General features: G+C 50.5%; 1 protein-coding gene across 1 annotated transcript in view; it reads left to right on the forward strand.

The window, feature by feature from the left end:
• CTNNBL1 (catenin beta like 1) overlaps nt 1-23,918 on the forward strand; it is a 477,418-nt gene that overhangs the window by 182,999 nt on the left and 270,501 nt on the right. Inside the window, exons 7-8 of the mRNA XM_078652114.1 lie at nt 2,867-2,958; nt 3,664-3,736. Coding sequence (XP_078508240.1) covers nt 2,867-2,958; nt 3,664-3,736 — 165 coding nt within the window. The remainder of the gene's footprint in view (nt 1-2,866; nt 2,959-3,663; nt 3,737-23,918) is intronic.

Here is a 23,918-nt window from a genome sequence, read left to right on the forward strand (position 1 = left end):
GAAGAGAGGTGTTACCTCGAAACCGGTCCGGTCCTCGGATGCTTGATTCCGTTCTGGGAAGGACATGGCTTTTGTAGTTCGGACTGGACTGTTCCCATGGGGCAACAGGGTCAGAGCTGATTTGCATATCGCCATTGTCTAACCCAGGGTGGTGTGGAGTGCAAAAAAACGATGGATTTGGGCCCAGATCTTTTGACTGGGGGAGTGTGTGACATTGATCCACATTCAGTCCATCACTTGTTGTTTTTGCAATTGCCGCCCTAAGTGCGCTGGGGATGCCCAGACGTGGGTCCCAGGCACTCCACACCACTTGGAGTCAAGCTAGCCGGGCTGAAGAGAGGTGTTACCTCGAAACCGGTCCGGTCCTCGGATGCTTGATTCCGTTCTGGGAAGGACATGGCTTTTGTAGTTCGGACTGGACTGTTCCCATGGGGCAACAGGGTCAGAGCTGATTTGCATATCGCCATTGTCTAACCCAGGGTGGTGTGGAGTGCAAAAAAACAATGGATTTGGGCCCAGATCTTTTGACTGGGGGAGTGTGTGACATTGATCCACATTCAGTCCATCACTTGTTGTTTTTGCAATTGCCGCCCTAAGTGCGCTGGGGATGCCCAGACGTGGGTCCCAGGCACTCCACACCACTTGGAGTCAAGCTAGCCGGGCTGAAGAGAGGTGTTACCTCGAAACCGGTCCGGTCCTCGGATGCTTGATTCCGTTCTGGGAAGGACATGGCTTTTGTAGTTCGGACTGGACTGTTCCCATGGGGCAACAGGGTCAGAGCTGATTTGCATATCGCCATTGTCTAACCCAGGGTGGTGTGGAGTGCAAAAAAACGATGGATTTGGGCCCAGATCTTTTGACTGGGGGAGTGTGTGACATTGATCCACATTCAGTCCATCACTTGTTGTTTTTGCAATTGCCGCCCTAAGTGCGCTGGGGATGCCCAGACGTGGGTCCCAGGCACTCCACACCACTTGGAGTCAAGCTAGCCGGGCTGAAGAGAGGTGTTACCTCGAAACCGGTCCGGTCCTCGGATGCTTGATTCCGTTCTGGGAAGGACATGGCTTTTGTAGTTCGGACTGGACTGTTCCCATGGGGCAACAGGGTCAGAGCTGATTTGCATATCGCCATTGTCTAACCCAGGGTGGTGTGGAGTGCAAAAAAACGATGGATTTGGGCCCAGATCTTTTGACTGGGGGAGTGTGTGACATTGATCCACATTCAGTCCATCACTTGTTGTTTTTGCCCTCAGGATAAGGTCAGTTGGTGAGAGCCTGCACCTGCGGAAAAATCATTTCCCCATAATTAGAACCAGCGATCACGTACTCTCGCAGTCCTCCCCTCCCTCCATTGGGGGCCTCTTGGGCCCGCCTTCCAGTTTGACAATAACCCCATATCCCGACCCTACCTCTAAGTTCAATATAATCCTACCACAGCCTCATCCCATGTCCATCAGCAGCCCCTTAAAAACGACTTTACCAACTCCTCTTGGCTGAACTCATATCTCTTCCCACTGTGCTCCATCCTCATGTTACTTAGAAATCTTACTGATGCTGTAGGCTTCTTTGCCACCTTTGCCTCCTTGATATTCATCAACTCTCTTTTCCTTCTCAAAGTTCCTGGACTCCTCTTGGGATACTGTAATTGTTTATTCGTCCCCACTATTACTGTTTGGCTGCATCAAGATCTGACCTCTGCAGTCATGTTATGTCTCCACTACCATCACTGTGTATAACCACTACCATCACTATGCCCCGCACCCGATGACATTCTTTAGGGCCTTGAAGGGAGTTTATAGATCTTCCAAATCACTAAGCTAGTGTTCTCTGGCGTTTGTAGCAGAAACCTCTTCCATCCATTCTGACAAGGAGACTGGTCGGATCTCCTCAAGCACTCTGTGTTCACCGATGCTAGTTGTTAAGGCTAAACCTGAGAGTCCTATTAGTGGAAATTGCATTGCTGTGTTCAATGTTCTTGCTTGCCAGCCTTTCTTGTGAGATCATTTCTCTATCGGAGGGATTAGTTAAAGAAAGTTGTTCTCTCTGCCTCTGTGCCCTTGAAGTTCTTGCCTTTACTTTAGAGTTAAGTCTCTCGATGCACTAACCTTAGCCGTGAGACAGGGAATGTATTCTTCAAACCTTTCATTCCTTCATCCCTCATGGAGATAGCTAAAGTGGAGTCAGAGTCTTTATTTGGCATCAGTTCATTAGGAAATAGACTGAGATCTCTACTGTCTTTAGATTTGAAACTCTTAAGATGTTAATTTTTGCTTCCTGTAACCATCAACCAAATGCAGAAAAGTTTGATTATTTGAAGGGTTCTCCTTTCCTTTCTTACTGGCCATTTGGTAAGTAAATGGCACCTCTCTCAGTGGTAATCAAACGTGACTTGCCAGCCAGTCATTTAACATAGCCCTATCCCTGTACCTTCACAAAAGTTGTTGGAGACTGGTCAGTAACCCATTCACTTTTCTCTGTGACGCAAACAATTATGATTTTGTTACTCTCCGTTTGACATTTTTATTAAGATCATATCTGGGCCAGTTCTTTCCCTACAATATTCTGGCCAGGGCTAATGCTAACTCTCCCCGCAAGCTTTGAGAAGATGATCGTTGGTAGTTGGATCTCCTTCCCCTGCAGTCATTGTGAAGGAAACTTTGTTCCTTAGACCCACACCATTTTTTGGACACATGGAAAAATGGAACTTTAATTTTCCATATATTGAATGAAAACATACCCATATCCCTCTCTCTCTCCACAGTGATCATTGAGAAATTCTATTCTTCACTAACAATCATTATGTATGTGGAAATGCTTTTCCTTCCTAGCACAGGGGTAATCACTGATATCTTCTTTTTCCCTCCTAGCAATTATTGAAAATATGACGGAGTTCCGCCCAGAAATGTGCACAGATGCTGCTCAGCAGGGTCTCATGCTCTGGCTCCTTAAACGTTTGAAGGTAAGTACTTATGTTAATACTTTTGGAGAATACGGGTCCCAGGAGTGGTCAGTGGACTGTTCAGAGAATCTTGAGGCAGATGCTAAACAGCTTGATCAATTTAAGGGGCAGAAATTAGGAGGGATTGATGAAAATCTGCTATGTACCAGTCTCAGTATTTAATTTTACACTTGTACTTTTGAACTGGTCTGCAAGTTGTCCTTGTAATTTGTTAGCCTTGTTCTTGTGTTATTACATAGGTTTACTAAAAGCCCGCTGGGAGGTTACAGTGCCTTATGAATCAATTTAATGGCCAGCATAGGGTACACGAAGGAGGGAGTCAATGAACTAATTGGGTCATTTATGCAGTGTAGGAGAGCCATAAGAGCCCTAAATTGCGCCTTTGTGTCTAGAAGAACTATAAAACTACAGCATCTAATCATCATTGTGGGAACACTGTAAGACGCAAGGAAATGTATAGAGCTGTGCAATGGCTGCTGCTCAGATGAGTTTTCCTTTTGACTACAATGGTTTTCACATTTAATTATTCTGTTGGAAGTGTCTCACTGTGTCTGGTGAGGTAAGGATGCACCTGACAAATCTGTTGTTTTTCCGTTCATTAGTGTGCGGTTCAGTGCGGCAAATAGTATTGACTTGCGCATAGAAGCTTAGTATAAATGTTTCCGTATGCCAACAGCCTCTTTCATTGCAATGTTTCTCCATCAGGCAAAGATGCCCTTTGATGCCAACAAGTTGTACTGCAGTGAAATCCTGGCCATCCTTTTGCAGAACAATGATGGTGAGCACCACACTGAGGTTGACTAGGCTTTGAGATCTTGAGTCAATTTTTTGCTGATGATTACAGTGCTCTCTGCTATAACAGCCTCCATTTACTGTCTTTCTTTTTTTGTTACTTACCCACTTGGTAGATTTCAGTGTCTCCTGCCATTTTACTTTCATACTCTGTTCCTCATTCGCCTTTGTTTCTCCATCTTGCTCTGTCATGCTACTACTGCTCTACAGGTCTGCATTTGTTATCCCCAAGCTACCTAAATCTGCTCACTTTCCATTTTTGTCCCTATTTTTCTGCTTTCTCAGACTTTGTCCGCTCTATTCGTTCTCCATGTGGTTCCCTCAATTCTCTCATCTTTTGCCATTTGATTTTCCTCTGTATGAGCAAATCACTAACCAGATAGAAGTGAGAGAGTCAATAAATGGCCAAAGTACGTTAGCCGAGCTTCCAATACACCAGTCCTCACCTATTCGCATGGGTTAGTCAGAGACTATTTAATTATTTTTGAAGGTTTGGCCTACCTCGAGGTGTAAGCATGTAAGAAGTGATTGAGTGATGCAGGAAACCACAGTTCTAACCAAAAAAGAGACGAAGTAATGTATATATATATATATGTTTTTTTAAGGGTGTTACAAAAATACTAAGAATGTATTAGCTAGAAACCATTCAAATATAAAAAGTAGTGAAATTAAGAAATATTTCAATGTCAAAAGTTTTTATATAGCGCAACTTATCACCGTAAGGTCTCAAGGCGCTTACAGCATAAAAATGTTTGGTCACATGTGAAGCTAGAGAGTGGAATGGGGACTATTTAGGAAAAAGCCATATTTTTAAGGTTTTGCGGAAGAGTTTATGTTCGGTGATGGATAGCAGATGGGAAGGCAGCTTATTCCAGAGCAAAGGGGCAAGGTAGGAGAAAGAACGCTGACCGTATCTAGAAGTCCGGGCAAGAGGTTGAATTAAAAATGATTTGCTGCTGGACCTTAATAGTCTTTTAGGGACATACCAGTTAAGTATTTTTAAGGTATTTGGGCCCATCATTATACAGAGCATTATGCGTTATGCTCATGATCTTAAAGTGGCTTCTCTGGCGGATGGGGAGCCAGTGGAACTTTTTCAAACATGGCGCGGAAGGTGTTCTAGAAGGCAGATCGAGGACTAATCTGGCCGCTGCGTTCTGGAGGGTCTGCAGTTTTGCCAGTTGATCCTCATTGAGAGCAGCGTACAGGGCATTGCCATAGTCAAGGTTGCTAACGATCAGGCCCTGTACCAGGGGTTTCCTAGTTTCCATAGGGAGCCACCTAAAGATTTTCCTGATGCTACGCATGATGCCATAACAGGTGCTTGTCACTTTGGTGATGTGATTCTTCATGGACAGGGCACAGTCCATTATGATGCCCAAATTCCGTACTGCGGCTTTGGGGGAGGGACATACTCCCAGTTCTGATGGCCACCACTCTTGTGTCCAGCATTTCTCTGCTTTGCCGAACAAGATGATTTCGGTTTTGTTTGCGTTCAGTTGGAGTTTATTTTGACACATCCAGCTGCTTATCTCCATCATGCATTTCTTAAAACGAGAACGAGTGTCAGTTTGATCTGTACCACATGTAATAAGCACCTGGGTGTCGTCGGCATACGACACAGTTTCAAAGCCGAATGAGTTAATGATCTTCGCCAGTGGGGTTAGGTACAGGTTAAACAGGGGGCTTAGAATAGACCCTTGTGGTACCCCTACTGTTACAGGGCGGCTGCGTGAGACCAGGGTGTCGACTCGGACAGTGGTGCGGTGGTCAGTCAGATAGTTTTCAATCCAACCAAGGGCCTTTCCTCTGATACCTATCTCCCACAAACGATGTTTCAAAATGTTGTGGGAGATGGTATCAAAGGCCGCAGATAGGTCCAAGAGCATAAGAATGGCTGATTCGCCTTTATCCATCGCAAGCCTAATGTTATCAACAATCTCAATGACCGCAGTCTCCGTGCTGTGTCCAGCACGGAAACCAGATTGGGAGGGATCCAAGATCCCATGCAATTGTGTAAAAGCAGTGAGCCGTTTATTGATTAAATGCTCCAACACTTTCCCAAAAAAGGGTAATAAAGAGATCGGTTGGTAATGGGCTGGCAGTAGGGGGTCGTCTGAGATTTACTTTAGGATAGGCTTTACTTGTGCTTGTTTCCACTTGGATGGCACAATGGCCTGCTCAAGGGAGGTGTTAAAGATTACAGTCAAAGAGTTGGCTAGCAATGGCGTAATTTTGGTGCAGCGGCCAGGAGGGAAAGGGTCCATGGGGGAGCCAGATTTTATTTTGCTTAAATCTTCCAAAGTTTCAGTGACTGTTATCGGGTCAAATTCTGTCAGACAAGGAATGTCATTAGAATCCGCCAAGGGGAAAGGTAATGTCAGGCTATTATTTTGCTGGGGATGGTCTTGGTCAGCATTAGGAAATGAGGAATAGATTACCTTGATTTTATTATTGAAGAACTCAGACATAGACGCTACCCAATCTTGAGTAGGGCTAAAGGAGGGCTGTTCAGCCCGAGGGGAAGTAAATTCTGTTAGTATTTCATACAGTTCCTTGCTGGAATTGGCTGAATTATTTATACGCGAGGTTAAATACATCTTCTTAGCCGTTTTAATGTTTTTTATATAAAATAAGTGCAATAGTTTATATTTTGCTCTATCCTCTTCCGTTTTTGATTTATGCCAGTTACGTTCAGCTGCTCGACTTGCTTGCTTGTCTGTTTTTAGGGCGGTCGTAAACCACGGGGAGGCTACAGATTTCACTTTAACCTTTGTTTTAGGAATGATAACATCCAGGGCATGTAGAATCGACGTCTCTAAATTTGTTACCATATTTTCCAATGGAGTAGCCTGTTTTATTAAAGGTTTAAAATGTGCAGAAAAGGCTTCAAATGTAAGTTTACGCCAGGGTCGTATGAACATACTTTTCTTACTCGTTATTTTAGTTGAGGCCTGTATTGAAAAACTAAACTTTAAAAGGTAATGGTCGGTCCAGATCATGGGAAGAGGGACTTCACTACTCAATTTAGGCGAGCTAGTAAAAATTAAATCCAAGGTATGACCCGCGCGGTGAGTCGGGCCAACTACTCTTTGGGTTAGACCAAGGCTTTCCATTGTTCTTATTAGGTGACAGGTTTCAGGATCGGAGGGGAGTTCGACGTGATAGTTAAAGCATACAATGGTATTTATGTTCTTCATGGCCTAGCACGGTTATGGTCTTAGAATCAAGATTTCATTTGTAGACACAATGAAAGCAATGGTGGGCGATGACGTTCAACTAATAGGTCGGTGGAGGTTCGTAGCTGGCTGAAGCTCTGCACTAACACGGTGTTGGGCAGACTCTCATCAACATACAGTAGTATTATCGGCATTCGGAAAATTGAACCTAAAATTACTCCTTTCACGCACAGTTTTTGCTAGTATTTCACAGTAGATGAAGACGGTCCTTCGAGCAGTTGCTTGTTTAGAGGCTGTTGTGTTCCATAGCAGGACTACACAAAGTGTTCTCTATTGTAGCTTATGTTTTTTTGTGGACATGAATTGTGCAAATCGAAATTTCACAGATTCTTGCAAGTCGTTTTCACCGGGTTGAGATATTATACCAAACCTTCATCTGCCTTCAGAAGTAAAGCTAATACTGCCAAGTGACAGTCTTCTAAATCTGGGCATCTCAGTTTAGGCTTTTATTGGGCACTGCAGTCCCATCAACCAGCACTGCAAGGAATATAAGCCTCCCTGTGTGTACAGTGGAGGAAGAAAACCCAAGGAGATGATGGACGGAGCGCTAAAACTTTTCAGACTCTCACCCCTAGTCACAGATCTGGGTTGAATCCATCATCGTTCTTTAGCTCACTTCGCCACTCCAGTTGGACCCAGCCATATGCAAATGAGTCTTGACCCTGAACGAGCCCAAACTGCCAGGCCAGGTCCTCCCTGGACCGGAAATGGGCATCCTGGGACCGGTTTTGGGGTAACACCCCTCATCAGCCAGGCTAGCTTGAATCCAGTGGCAAAGTGAGCAAGGGACCCATGTCTGGGCATACCCTGCGAACAAAACAAACACAAGGAGGTGATGGAAGCCATCATCCTTGGGCTGTCAGACATTAGTGTCAGGTAAGCAGGGTTTCTCTGCTTCTATCTCTATGACAACTAACAAGGTAAAATTTATAATCTTTGTCTTTTAACCACAAGGCTGTTACATGTTGACATGCCCTTTGTGTTGATTCTTTTGTATGATTCTTAGTTTTGCACATGGTCAGTGACTGGCTGTCGCCCCCCCCCCCCCAACGACCACCAAACACCCGGGCATATGTACATGAAACATGGTACATGGTTTGTCTTTGGAAGGCGGGAGGTCGCGGGACCTCCCGGCCGTATTTATTAAGATATAAACAAGAAATTTTATTTGACATTTATACAAAATTCAGCAAGACATTAGATACACGATTGTCAACAGGTGTGAGAAACTATCCTTAACAAAAACTCTAATACAGATTGTTTCCTAACCAAATCTAACATCCTCACCTGAATTTTGCAAGCTAACATTACTGGCCATATGGCAAGGTCGCTAACCGGTGTCAAGGTCCTGCAAGCTGCGCCTCACCTAGAGATGTGCGCATGCGCAGCCGGGCCCGATAAATACCCGGTCCACGCCATGAACTCCATTTACCCACTTAAGGAGGGCCCTTACTCGCGCCATACGCTGACGTCATGAGTATGTGTGCGCGGGGTGGCTACCAGCCTCGGGAAAGCGTGACTACTCCCCAACCCGCGCCCGTTTGCAGCACCAGTTACCTTGCCCCTGAAGTTCTAGGAGGGGCCAGTGACCCCTCCCCCTGGGCGGGCACCTCCCATGGATGATGCCCGCCCCCCAGACCTTAAAATAGCTGCTCACCGGTCATGACCTTACCCCATGTCCATACCCTAATAAATACGACGACCTATGGGAAGAAATTCTAAAGGACAACTACACTGACTAAATCAAACATAACATCGTAGCTACAAGAGGAAAAAAGTCCTAAAATTGCCCCAACAATAACATATTCCAATAGTATTCCTGAAAGGGAAGACAAATTCAAACACCAAGCATCATCAGCATAATACACAAACAAACTGTCTTTTACCATACATGTTACTTAGGCTAATAGACATCCTAGCACATTACACACTACATCGAGCTAGTAAAACCTAAACCATGTAGTTCCAGGGATGGTGGGCGGGAAAACAAGAAGCCCAGAGCGTGGGACACGATCGGTGTGGGAGAGCGTCCAGGCAACAAGGGGGTTACCTGGGCGCTCCCCGCCTCTTTATCCTCGAGGGGCCCGGGGGGGAGGGGGGGGCCTGCCACGCCCCCCCCCCCCACCCAGCCCCTTCGGCCACTCCCCCCCCCCCGACCTGGATGTCCCTTGTTGCCCTCCGGGTCACAGGGAGGGGGCACCAACCAATCGGTGGCAGGGCGCGCCCCTCAACGGGCCCGCCCTACCACCGAGAGGTACAGGGGAAGGGGGCGATCGCCGCACCGCCATGCGGGCGTGGGGGCCAAGAGCCCCCCCTTTTCACATGGTCAGTGACTGGCTGTCAGCCCCCCCGCAATGACCACCAAACACCCGGACATATGTACATGAAACATGGTTTGTCTTTGGAAGGCGGGAGGTCGCTGGACCTCCCGGCCGTATTTATTAAGATATAAACAAGAAATTTTATTTGACATTTATACAAAATTCAGCAAGACATTAGATACACGATTGTCAACAGGTGTGAGAAACTATCCTTAACAAAAACTCTAATACAGATTGTTTCCTAACCGAATCTAACATCCTCACCTGAATTTTGCAAGCTAACATTACTGGCCATATGGCAAGGTCGCTAACCGGTGTCAAGGTCCTGCAAGCTGCGCCTCACCTAGAGATGTGCGCGTGCGCATGCGCAGCCTGGCCCGATCAATACCCGTCCACGCCATGAACTCCATTTACCCACTTAAGGAGGGCCCTTACTCGCGCCATACGCTGACGTCATGAGTATGTGTGCGCGGGGTGGCTACCAGCCTCGGGAAAGCGTGACTACTCCCCAACCCACGCCCGTTTGCAGCACTAGTTACCTTGCCCCTGAAGTTCTAGGAGGGGCCAGTGACCCCTCCCTCTGGGCGGGCACCTCCCATGGATAATGCCCGCCCCCCAGACCTTAAAATAGCTGCTCACCGGTCATGACCTTACCGCCACAGGCCAGCATTGTTAACCGACGATCTGGCCTCCCCCAGCCTAGACCGAAACCAGACACGTGCTTACTCTGTAAATCCCTCCAACCAGGCACAGAGATTGTTCGACCATATGACGTTCCCTGCCTCAGTCAAGTGTACCCCATCCCCAAGGTAGAACTGCGCGCCCCAGATACACCCATGTGGAATTGTCTGCAACCGGGAGGCTCGAAATAGTTTGTCCAACTGTGTGTTGATCCTCTTTACCAAGTGATTCAACGCCCTGACCGAGTCCCCCCCTCGCCACTGCCACCGAGGGATAAGTTGCGACCATACTACCGTGCAGCCTGGGCACGACCTGGCCACCCACCCCGCAGTGGAGATTATCTCCTCTATAAGGACGCGCCTCCCCAGTTTGGCCAAGTCATTCTCCCCCAGGTGAAGTATCACCACTGACGGGGGAGCGGGTCGCTGCGCTAAGAGTCCCTGGAAGAAGTTCTTAAACTGGCTGAGGCATAGACCCCCTTTTCCAAAGAATGAAATGCTAAACCCCTTTTGAGCCGCTCTTTCTTTGCGGTCTCCTGCCATAAAAACATTTTCAGCACGCCTCACATAAGAGTGGCCCACAATCCAAATAACCGATTTCCTGTTTTTTCCATGTTGCTTGTGCCGCGGTGGTGTAGATCGTCGACATCCCGCGGCGAGTTCCTCCCCTGCGTCACAGGTTTGAGAAACTGCAAAAAACCAAAAACATACCAGGCGTGAGTTCCATCCTGTCACAACATGTCAATTCGTACATAACGTTTGTAACATTCAGACGACCGTCTCCCAAGTCTCTTCACGGACTCCACTGGGAGACCCCCTAACACTGCTTCAGTGGCCGCCCCAATCCTAAAGGAGTGTGTGCCAAAATCCTTGGGATCAAAACTTGCTTGTCTGACCGCCAGCTCCAAGACTCGCCTAAACTGGTACCTGGTCAAAGGTGTCCCATCCGCGTGACACAAGAGTGCACCCCCCGGCGTGCCCTCTTGCTGCCTGTGGAAGATCCCCACGTTAGAAACCGGGCAGCAAGGGTTAACCCGGGCCCGATGGAGCACTATGGTGTGACCACGGGAGTCCTGGTCCGTTTTCGATCTCTGGATTGTCACCCACATAGTATCCTCTCTGATCTTCACACAGGTCCACTGTAGGCCGCCCAACCTATCTCCCTTAGACCCTGCTACCAGTTCACCAATTCTCAGGGCCCCGTAGAAAGCCAGGGAAAATGCGGCCTTGAACAGAAGTACCTCCCACTCTGAGCCACAGACACTGTGAAGTGCCACCAACAAGACTGTCAGTCACGCTAACCCAATGGGCCTTCTTCTATCTGCGGAGTGAACTTGTAAGCGGCGCCAACCCCTCAAAGCCTTGCGCACCATAAAGGTATTAGTGGGATCGCGCATGCCCTTCGCCTGAGCAAAGAAGGAGACTGCCGCCCTATGTCTGCTCGCAGCCGCCACTGAGCGCCCCTCCCTGTGCATCAATTCCAAGTAGGCCGCAAAGCTGTCCTCCTGTGCCCACTTAACCTCCCAATCGAGCCCCAGGAAAGTACGGTAAGACCAAAACGCCCCTTCGTAAGCTGTCCTGGTCCTGGGGGCTAAGCTAGCAACCACGAGGTCCTGTAATCTGGGGCACCAATCTGCCAAAGTAGCGCCGGGAAATGCGCTGGCGAGGGGTCTGCTGCAGGAAGATGTTCCCTGAAAACCTGCATTTTAAAGCGAGAAAGGGAGTCAGCTGCATTATTGAGTATTCCTGGGACATGTTTGGCTCTAAACACCACGTTCCATTTCAAGCACTGCAACACTATCTCCTTTATCAGGCGCAGTATGAACGGACAGCGTGCCCCCTGTTGATTTATACATTCCACAACTGTCATGTTATCTGACCAGAACACCACTGATTGATTACATAGATGTTCCGGCCAGACCCTCAAGGCCACCCATATTGGGAAAAGTTCCAGGAAGCCAATATTGGCGGTCAGACCCCATTCTCTCCACTCCTCCGGTCACCGCTGGGCGACCCACTTGGTCCCCAGGATGGCGCCGAAGCCCACACCACCAGCAGCGTCTGTCCATAAACCCAACTCTGCTGATGTTGCGGGAGGACCGGGCCACACTACCCTGCCATTAAAATCCTCCAGGAATGCCATCCATATATGCATATCCTGGCGAATCTCAGATGACAACCTCGTGTGGTGATGTTTCTCCCGCAGTCCTTTCATCGCCTGGGCAATGGAGCGTGAGAATGGGCGCGCCATTGCAATGACCCGTAGAGCAAAGTTCAGTTGTCCCACAACTTCCTGCAATTGTTGTAGTGAAACTTTGTCTTTGCGAAGGCATTGCCGAAGGGCTGCCCTAAACCTATCCACTTTGTCCCTGGGTAACCTGAAGCATCCCTCCACCGAGTCAATTTCGATACCGAGGAATTCCAGGCAGGTGGACGGGCCGACCGTTTTCCCCGGCGCCAGCGGCACCCCAAAAGTCCGCATGAGCACGCAAAATTCCTGCAATGCCCAAGCACACTCCTGAGAGCCCGCCGTGCCCAGAAAAAGGAAATCGTCCAGGTAATGCATGACCTGGTAGTGGCCCGTCGCCTTTCTCATGACCCATTCCAGAAATGAGCTGAACGTCTCGAAGTAAGCACATGATATGGAACAGCCCATGGGCATGCATTTATCCATGTAGAACTTGCCTTCGAAACTGAAACCTAGGAGGTGACGATCCGCAGGATGGACTGGGAGGAGGCGGTATGCTGACTCTGTCGCATTTTGCCATCAGTGCCCCTGGCCCCAGAACACGCAACAACCCCACCGCCTGGTCAAATGAGGCATACTTTACACTACAAATCCCCTCATCAATCGCATCGTTCAAGGAGGCTCCTCTCGGTGCCGACAAGTTATGGATCAGTCGAAACTCGCCTTTCTCCTTTTTGGGTACTACCCCCAACGGTGAACACACAAAATTGGGTACCGGCACCTTCTGGAAAGGACCAGCTATCCTGCCCAAAGACAGTTCCTTGCTAATCTTAGCAGCCACCACTGCGGGATTATGCTTTACTGACAATTGCTTCCTACAATGTGTGATACCCGTGTACCCCACCGCCGGGATCCTAAAACCTTGCGAGAAACCTTCCTGAAGTAAAGTGGCCGCCGCGTGGTCCAGGTATCTATTCAACCAGGGGATCATTGCTGCACAGTCTATTGGCGTGGGGGTAGTCAACTCGTCTGCACTACTCTGGCTTCCCCCTTTCCTTCTGACCGTGGCTGCCGAGCTTGGCCCTACAAGTTGTCTCGGGGTGGGATGGGTGACCACAGACTGCACATGCATGTCTAAATCTACAGGTGCCCGGGGCCCTTGCGCAGGAACGCTTATTATAGTCCCAGCACACCCCTTTTCTCTCTGACCCCCCCCCCCCCTCTATTCTTCCCCGGGACCTCACTCCCCTGGGCTGACCGAAAGGGCTGTTGGGGTCTGGCGGAGAATACCCTGACTGCACTGGTGAACTGGGATGGGGCTGTGTCTCCCGAGAATTGCTTATGCCAGGACATAGAGTCCACCCTGTCCCATGCCAGCGATGCGTCGAATTCCTTGGCTTTCCTGAAATTAACATCATACTCCTTCCACGCATTCCCAGTGTATTGATCGCTCCACCCCACAATTCTGCTCTGGTAGCAAGCCATTGCTGCCTGCACATTAGGGGGCCGTTCGGCCACGATAGCCGTGAGGACAGAGAAAGCCCTGATCCAATTCTTCAAAGTCTCCTCTACCCTGAACCTGGAGCACTGTGCCCTCCATTCGCTCGGATGCATCCATTCTTTCAGTAACTTGGCCTGCTCCATCTCCCTATTATCTAGTAACAAAGAGAAAATGTAGACATATTTTCCCGCCCAAGTCAACTTTTTCACTTCCCAGGACACATGTTGTGCCAGATTTTTGCTCCTAGATGGTGCTGAGCCGTCCCCCAAGAGAGGCAGCGCCACCTCCTTACCATTTACGGGCGCCTGCGCCGGTCGACCACCATCTCCACTCGGTTGGGCGGGACTGGAACCTGTAGGTGAAGAAGGGCACCGCAGCGTTGTCGGCCGCCGTTGCAGCTTTAATCTTTTCTACTAACTTTGCCGCTTCTGCCGCATTATCTGATGAAGCAAAAGACATTCCCCCCTTTTGTAGCCAAGGCAATAAAGCCGTTATCTGAGATGCCAACTCAACCGGGACCGGTTCAGAACTACCAGCTGGCGCCTCAGGAACTCCTGTGGGCACCGTCGGTACCACGGGCGAGGTAGGGGGTGCCGGGGCCACGGGCGCCGGACTTACCGGCAGCGGTGCAATAGGGGGTGGCACCGCAGGTACGGGTGTCAAAGGGACCGGATCTACAGGCCCTGGGGCTGGGGGACTGTGCCTGGGTTTCTTGGCTTTAGATCCCCTCGGTGGGGGTGCCGATCTCTGCCGCACGGGCCTGGCCGGTGTGCCTGGGGGATCAGCCAACCTCTCATTGATGAGGGCTTCCAACTCATCCACTTTCCCCAAATTCTTATTAATTTCACCCATTTCCCGCATCATGGTCCGCATCATAACTTACATGCTGTACCCCTTAACTACCTTTCGTCCAGGCATACTTGCAACCAACTGCCCTACACTCGCAACGTTACCAACGTTGTACCTTCTCCTGATGGAGGATCCAACGGGGGGCTATAAGCACCACACAACCGTAACCGCAACGCCCCGGCTTCTCCGGTTTGTCGGGGGTGAGTAAACTCTAACGTAGACCCACCCGGCGGCTATCAGAAGCAGTGAAATGCAAGCCCCCCGCTCTCCTCTTACCGAACGCTTCCCTCTCTTTTCGGAATGCTCCCCGTGGCAGATGCCGATTCTGCGGAAGAACGCCGGAATCCGTTCCGCTCCTGATCAGCACCTGAAAAAGTAAAACAAGAGGGTAAATAAAACAAGAAGCCCCGAGCGTGGGACACGATCGGTGTGGGAGAGCGTCCAGGCAACAAGGGGGTTACCTGGGCGCTCCCCGCCTCTTTATCCTCGAGGGGCCCGGGGGGGGCAGCCACCCCCCCCACCCAGCCCCTTCGGCCACTCCCCCCCCCGACCCGGATGTCCCTTGATGCCATCCGGGTCACGGGGAGGGGGCACCAACCAATCGGTGGCAGGGCGCGCCCCTCAACGGGCCCGCCCTCCCACCGAGAGGTACAGGGGGAGGGGGCGATCGCCGCACCGCCATGCGGGCGTGGGGGCCAAGAGCCCCCCCTTTTCAAACGTTACCGAAAATACTTAAGAATAATTGTGTTAATTTGCTGTATTATTCTTCTGCAGTCGTATCCACTTCTTGACTTTACCTGGTTGCCGCTCTTTGGCCGTAAATATGTGATCTGCAGGGTGCATTTAAGATCGATAAGCAAATGTGATTTAAATGTCATTTTTGTATGAGTGGTAGAAAGTGTAGTAATCAAATTGTAATGATTTCCAAAGAGCAATTGTTGATATAAATAGCTGTGGATTACTTAGTGTAAAGATAAATAAGCCATAAGTCACCAGATTAGTTCTGACAAGTTAGGCTGTTAAGGGCCCAATTTTCACTGTGTTTCCTACTCACGTATTGTTATATTCGGTCCATTGTGTTATTTTTTTTTTGTCTAATCGCATTTACAAGACGTCCCTGTGCAATATCTTAGATAGGAAAATGGGTGGATGGCTTGGCACTGCAGGAACTCACACTAAGACCTACCTGGAAACAACCACTACAAAGATTGTTGTGGTCTCACATGCTATCAAAAAAAGACTTATTAATTCTTTTATGAAATCTCTAAGAAGATTTAGTAGTTTTACCTTGTTTTGATAAGGTATAATCATTCAATATTTGTATTTAGCTACCACTGCAACGTGTAATACATAAAATTATGCTGCTTCGCTTTTGAGCTGGATTTACAGTCGCCATTTTATAAGTGCTGGCTTGACTACAGTGGAAAGTTATTTCACTAGACAAGCATTGTTACTTTATGCTGTTGACAGGAGCTTTCTTCTGACACAGCCTTTACCTTTTATTACAGATGGAGAGTGAAAAACGCCATAGTTTAACTGAAACACATAGGTGTCTGGATGTACTACAAAGCACTAAGATTCTAACTGAACTCAGACAAGGCGGGGGGTCACCGAAAATTAGAAAATCTTGGCTCTAGCAGAAGCAATTATCTCTTAAACACTGCATTTGCCTCTCCCCGCTGCTTCATTAACGCCTTTTGATGTCACTTGCTGGTTACCTAATGCTGCCCGGTTCCTCCTTTAGAGTGTGGCTGGTGCCCCTTTCTCTTCATGGTTTCCTCTGGCTCCCTTCTACCTGTGACTGTATAATTCTGGCTTGTCGTCTTTGTTAGGGCTACCTCATTTCCCTTATTGGTATCCCCCTTTATGCGGTCACTTGCGTTACCTGTTTAACTACCCCCATATCTTAGTATGTTCTGATTTGCTATCCCTCAATGCTTACTTGCACAGACTTTCTGTGCTCTTTATTTAGTTGGCTTGCTTTCTCCTCTCATTGGACTGCTCTTTTCAGTTGGATTTACCCTCTGCCCTTCACTTACCCTTCTGGTTCTTTTTTTGTTCACTTTCTCCCTCTAGGTCCTATTTTCTGTAATTTTGCTGTTTGGCTCCCTCTCTTTACACCTTCTGTTACACTACCACCCTTTTTCTGCTCACCATTCCCAAACTTCCTTTTTTTCTTTCAATTTCCAAGTCTGGTTCCATACCTCCATTCTCATTGTTTGTCTCGCCCCTTTGTCTGCTCCCGTTGTCGTTCTTGCGCCCCTTTCACTCTGCTTTTCCAGTTTTATCGTTCTCCCCCTAAGTTTGCTTTTCTCTACCTTCACTTGTTTTCTGTCTCAGGCTCACGGTCTGAACTTTCTAATTCTGATTCCTTTTCACTTTTCCTTTTCCCTTTGTCTTTTAAATACCTCTGCACTGCCACATCTACTCTTGTTTCTCTATTCTTCACATCCTTAACTTCTTGACTCCACCTCTTTACCTGTTTTCTCAACTGACTGGTTTCTGTCTTTGCTTGCATTGTCTCCTTAGATGTCTTCACTCAGATTCAACCACATCATTTTTCTCCTTCATAGTCCCTCAAGACCATTTTCTAAGCTCCTTTTCTCCTCTAGCTCAATCTTTTCTCCGTTTTTCACTTCCTTTATCCGTTTATGCACCTTCTGAACCTTCTTTTTTTTGTTGCTTTTCCCTTATGGTTCCCCATTGCTGCCCACTTTCACATTTTGCCTTTTTCCCATATCCAAAACCCACCTTGTTCCCTTATTGTCTTTGCGGTCTCGATATTGCCTAGGCATTGCATCCCCCTCCGTCTTTCTGTGTCTGCTCCTTTAACTATATAGAACAATGGACTTAACCCAGATCTCTTGACTGGGGTGAATGTTTGATTTACTCTGCATTCCGTCCATCATATGTGTGTCTTTTGCTTCTTTAACTGAGCTTGCTATTTCTCTCCGTAGTGACTAAGCTTCTTCCACTTATTTTATCTTCAATTCCTCCAGGTCTTCTACTCTCCTTCCACCTATGTTACAGCTTTCTGAGTTTCCCAACCCCTCAGCTCTATTCATGTCCTCAAGATTTCCCATCTTTCCACTGGTTTTAGCTCCCCTTCCCTTTCCTCTTCTGCTTCCTGTTTTCAGTCACTGTTTCCCTGTAGCTTTCACCATTGTCCGGGTCATAGTCTAATGTTTAATTCCTCCCACTTGGTTTCTCTCACTGACTGCTGAAGCTTTCTGTTTCTATCCCCGGTAATTGCTGTTTCCTCTGGCTCTCTCCTATTTTTTTTTTTGAAATATATTTTTATTGCAGAATCATGAAGAAGCAATAGCAACAGGCCAACCTGTACATTGACGGCCCTCAACATTCAAAAGATAGTACCACAACACACAGCCGATAAGCCCACATCCCGGAGGCCGGGCGGCGTATCAATGAATCAGTTCACTGGAGGCACCTCAATGTGCGCCCTGGTCGGGCCATAGGTCGAATGCAACACATCGTGACTGCTTTTATCCCAGAACAACCTATTCACCCCTTTCCAGCCCGCGCTAGGTCATTCCACCAGTACGTCTCCCAATCTTCATGAATACTTCCCAGGGCCCCCGGTTCCGGGAGGCTGCTGCGGAGCCTGCTAATCACCCCTCCCACGACCCATTCCCTACGTCCCCCCCTCCCCACCAACTGCTGCTAATGCGGGCTCCAACTTTCCTCTCCTGCTCTAGGGTACCAACCACCAGGAAGTTCTGACATTCGAACAGTGCCATGGAATCCCGTCCCATATCTAATCAGAGTCTTCGCCCCCTGTCAAGTAGTCCCGTAAGGCTTGTACCACCAGCTCCCAGGACCGTGCCAGTTCCAAACACTTCTCATTACCAGTTCTAGTTGCCTGACGCATCCGTAGCACACTCTCACAGCCCGACCATTTCAGCAACTCATTCTGCCAGCGCCGCACAGACGGCCCCTCTCTAGACTTCCAGTGCCAAGTAATTTCCCGCTGCGCCAGTATTAAACCCAACCCAATGAATTTGCTCGTTATCTTGGTCTTTTTAGTGTGCGGGAACCAAAGGAGCAGGCATGCGGCCATGTCAAATTCCACCTCCCTATCCGTAACCGCCTGCAGGACGGTCCCTATCTCAGACCAGTAAGACCCTAATCTCGGGCACCCCCACAGCATGTGGTCCAGATCCACCGCAGACACTAGGCATCTGGGACACTCGGCATCAAGCACCTGAAAGTGTCGACGCAACCTATCCGGAGTCAAATACGCTCGATGAATAACAAAAAAATGCACCTGTTGAAACCTCGCGTTCCTCGTACCTTTCCAGGTCCTGTGCAGCACCTGGGCCCATACGGTGTCTGGGATTGGTTTACCTATGCTGGCCTCCCATCGTGATTTCAACTCAGCCAAAGGCACCAGTCCCTCGTTCAACATTCTGTTGTGGAGGCAGGTCACCGCCTTGACGGTACCCGCGGCCATCACTACGTATTGGCAAGCCATCGTTAGCTCCGGTTCTACCAGTCCAGTTCCCCAATGCCGCTGCATCGCAGCGGTAACCGCCGCATGCAACAGGAAGGTACCATTCGGCAGGCCAAATTGCTCTTGCAGAGTCCGAAATGGGGCCAGCGTCCCATCCACATAGAGGTCTCCCACCATCTGCAAACCCAGGTCTTCCCACGTTAGCAGTTGGGACCAATCACCGCCGTGCGGCAAGGCAGTCAGCATTCCCAGCGGGATCTCCGGAGCATACGGCCGGCGCTTCCCAGCCCTCTTCAGATGCCGAATCCAGCACAGTCTAAGCGTCCTCTCCTCCATCGTAAGATCCCTATCAGCCAGTCTCTGTTGCATCACGACTGCCGATAAGACATGCCTCTGAACTCCGATCCCCCGGCCGCTATCAGGCCCCCTAAATTCCCTCGCCACATTTTGAGTCAGGATCTGGAGCTGCGCCGCCAGATAGTATAACTCAAAGTCGGGGACTGCCATCCCCCCTTCACATTTGGGTCTCATCAATGTGGTCAGCGCCACTCTCCGGCGACCCTGGCCCCAGAGAAAGCCTGTCACCAACGTCCTCAGTTCCCTGAAGACCCTCTGCGGGATCCATATCGGCAATGTCCTAAAATAATAGAGCAACCGCGGGAGCGCCACCATTTTCAGCAGCGCAACACGACCCAACACTGACAGCGGAAGGGACGCCCAGAATTCCATACTACCCCTCAACGCACGGATGCAGCGCCCCACATTCCCCTCAAGGAGGTCCACTGTGTCATGGTAGATGCGCACTCCGAGATAAACAAAACAAGAAGGTTCCCACACTACCGGCCTCGTGAGCGGTGGGCAGAGCGCTGTCTTCCGCAACGGAAACACACAGGTTTTAGTCCAGTTCACCCTGAGGCCCGAGAGCCTCCCGAACCTGCTCAACATGTCCACTGCGCCTTCCAACGCCCTCCCAGAGTCCGCTAAGTACAACAACAGGTCGTCGGCATATAGCGAGATATAGTGCAAATCAGGGCCCTGTGCTATTCCCTCGTAAAGAACGCCCGATCTAGCCTGTGCCGCCAGCGGTTCCATAGCCAGGGCAAAGAGCAGCGGGGCAAGCGAGCAACCCTGCCTCGTGCCCCTGCCAACCGGATAAACCTGAGATACCAAGGACCCCAGCCGTACCCGCGCCCTAGCCGAGGAGTAAAGTACTCTTGTCCAGCGCCGGAACCCCTCCCCAACTCCGAACTTCAGCAGCACGCCTTCCAGAAAGTCCCATTCCAAGCTATCAAACGCCTTCTCTATATCAACCGTCAACACCACTGGGCCCTGTTCCGCCTCCGTTGCACTATCAATTACCCCGATTAGCCGTCGAACATTCATCGACGTGTTCCTAGTCGGGATAAAGCCCGCCTGGTCCCCGTGTACCAGGGAGGTCATCAGTGGTAGGAGCCTGGTAGCTAGGATACGACTCAGGATCTTGTAATCTACGGTCAGCATAGACAATGGACGATAAGACGAGACCTCCAATGCATCCTTGCCCGGCTTCAGCAGCGGCACCACCAGCGCCTCCCTCATCGAGTCGGGCAACCGCCCCAATCGTCTCGCTTCCTCAAACACAATCTGCAGCCTGGGTGCTAATACCTCCATAAATTTAGCGTAGAACTCGACCGGCAGGCCATCTACCCCAGGGGTTTTGTTCCGTGCCATATGGGCAATTGCCCCTCTGATTTCCGCCAGGGTGACTGGCCCCCCTAGGTCCCGGGCGTCCTCCTCATCCATTAGCGGTAAAGGAATCTGTTCCAGGTACTCCCCTATTTCCGTGACCGTCGCCTCGAGGTGGCTGGCATACAGTCCTGTATAGTAAGCCTGGAAGCGCCCCAGGACCGCTGACTGCGAGTACACCACCTCCCCATCCTCCTGTCGCACACTCAGGACTGGGCACCCCCTAGGGTTCGGATCAGCCAGCTTCGCCAAGAGCGTGCCCACCTTATCCCGCTCCTCATGCACTTTCACCGCATACAATTTGTAATCATAGCACCGCAATCTCTCCGTCTCAGTCGCCACAGTTTCCTTGGCCTGCAACAATCGGTCCTGAATCTCCGGCCTCTCGGGCCTCTGCTGTTCTATCCCTCTCAACACTTCTTCCGCCTTCGCAAGGTCATTCAGCACTGCCCCTCTCACAGTCAGAAACCGCCCCATGCACACCCCTCGCACCACCACTTTCATTGCATCCCATTCAATCGCCCTAGTCGCTGTCGAGCCAGCATTATCCTCAAAATAACCATCTATGCCCTGGCGGACCGTGTCGCAAAACACCGGGTCCTCCAGCGTCTCCGGACGCAGTCGCCACGTAGGGACCGCCGATCTCGCCAGCTGCCATTGCATAGAGAGCAACAGGGGGTTATGGTCCGAGATGGTCCTGGTCAAGTACTCAGAGCCCGTTACCACCCTCGCCAAAGAATCGCTACACAGCACTGAGTCCAGTCTAACATGCAGGTCATGCAGCGCGGAGAAATAGGAGTAGTCTCGCGTTTCGGGGTGTTGCGCCCTCCAGACATCCACCAGGCCCCACTTATCCTGCCAGTCCCGCCTATGGGACGCTTGGCGGCGCACAGGGGAATCGACCAAGGGCGGGTGTGATCTGTCCATCAGCACATCAGTAATGGAATTAAAATCCCCTGCTAACAGTACGGGGCCTGCCAAATAAGACGCTAGTGATCGCGATAAACCCTCGAAGAAACGGGCCTGATCAGCATTGGGGGCATAGATGTTACACAGCACCACCTCCCTTCCATGCAGCCGCCCCTCCACTACCACATAGCGACCCTCTGGATCTATTTTCTGGCTCGTAACTTGGAAAGGTGTGCCCGCCCTAATCCAGATCAATACCCCTCTGGCGAATGCCGAATAAGTCGTGCCAAACACCTGACCCCTCCACCTCTTCTGCAACGCTCCACATTCCTGCTGCGTCAGATGCGTTTCCTGTAGCATCGCTATTTGAACACCCCGCCTCACCAGGTAGGCGTGTACCTTGTGGCGCTTCACCATAGTTCGAATACCCCGGACATTCCATGTGATACATTTCAGGTTAGGTAACGTCCCCATAGAACATCAGTCTCAACAGTATCGCACACCAACATGTGCGGCCCGCATTGCAGCAATGGCGCACCCCCTTCAAAACATACGCCCCAACTCCCCCCCACCCCCTCCCCAGGACAGGGCCTAGTAACCCAGCTTCAGCCCCGTTCCAAACCAAAAACACCCAACACATCCCACTAACCTGTGGTCGTCACCACAGAAGACCTTAAGGGTCTATTGAGGGCTATGGAGCCCCTAACCAGGACGACAGAGCAACCACCCCGCGCCCTCCGCCCCACACTGCTAGTGCAGCCCCATACCTGGCAGGCAAAGAAAAGTCAGGAACAATCGCCCCTTCAGGCCACCCAGAGGTGTTCAGCAGTAACGAGCATCAGCCATTAAAGATACCATCCGATGTCTGTGGGGTGACCTCCGGTCCCAGCCCTCCCCCCACTTCTGAGTCCTCGTCACCGGATTTCCCTCCTTCTTCTTCGGATTCCGAGCCTCTGGAAGCGTCCTCTTGCTGTGACCCCGTAATGCTAGCTGTGGCTGCCAACGCACTCTGTCTATCGGCCAGCATCTGTGCCTCCCGTTCAGCTCGTTGGCGCCTGTTCCTGGAGCGGATACGCTGGGATTTCCTGACCCTGACCGGCTGCTGACGATCCCTCGCTGGCCTGTGTGCACGATCAGTCCCTGCACGATACAGTTCCAGCCAGGACCATGCTTCATCGGGCGTTTGGAAAAAATGAGTCCTGTCATCAACTATCACCCGTAGCTTGGCCGGAAAAAGCAAGGAGTATTGGATTCCTTCTTCCCTGAGCTCCTTCTTCACCGACAGGAAGGAAGCCCTGCCCCTCTGCACTTCCTGCGTGTAATCCGGAAAAATCGTCACCTTACTGTTATCCACCTGGAAGGGCCCCATGGACCTCGCCCGCTGGATCAGCAGATCCCGGTCTTTATAGTGCAGCAGTTTGACCACCATCGGTCGGGGCGGTCTGCCCTCCAGGGGCGGTTTGGCGGGCACCCGGTGCGCCCGTTCCAGCGAGAAAAAGGGGGACAAGCCCTCCGGCGCCACCACCTTTCGGAACCAGTCCTCCATGTAGGACACTGCGTCACCTTTCTCAATCTTCTCCGGAAGCCCCACCACCCGCACGTTGTTCCGCCGATTACGTCCTTCCGCGTCTTCTGCCCGCCGCTCCAAGGTCGCCAATCTACGGAGAACGTCCTCAAGTTTATGTTCCGCGGTAACCACTGCCGGCTTCAGCTCCTGGAGCAGTTGCTCGTTGATTTTCACTCTGTCCGAGAGCTTAGCGTGGTCCGCCCTCAGTAGGCCAAGCCCTGTCGCCACCTGTGCTATGTCCTGGTGTAGTTCGTCCTTTGTGGCCGTGATCGCGGCCAAGATAGCATCAAGGCGGATATTCAGACGTTGTTCCTGTGGCGACGGCCCTGCCGCGACACTGCCATCCACGTCCTCTGATCCCATGCCTCCACGCTCAGGCAGCGCCACCACGCCATTTCCCTGCGCGGCCATCTTGAGCAAGCAGTGTCCACTGAAGACAGCCTACGGTGGTAGTCCCTCCGGACAGTTCGATCCGAGGCTCACCCCGTGACGTCCAACGGTATATCCGGAGGAGCGGCACTCCCCAGTGTCCTGCACCAACACAACCACGCTGGGCCAGCTTCCCCTCCACCACTCTCAGCCGGTAGCCTCCAGTCCAGAAGTGCAGGCCCCACAATTCTCAGTGCGCCACAGGGCCAGGGAAGATTCGCCCTCCCGCGATGGCGGCAGCCAGAAGCCTGAAGCCTGTGTCACCGGGCAGGCCCAGCCAACTGCCCCT

The sequence above is a fragment of the Lissotriton helveticus genome, chromosome 7 (genome assembly GCF_964261635.1).
Source record: "Lissotriton helveticus chromosome 7, aLisHel1.1, whole genome shotgun sequence".
Classification (NCBI taxonomy): Eukaryota; Metazoa; Chordata; class Amphibia; order Caudata; family Salamandridae; genus Lissotriton; species Lissotriton helveticus.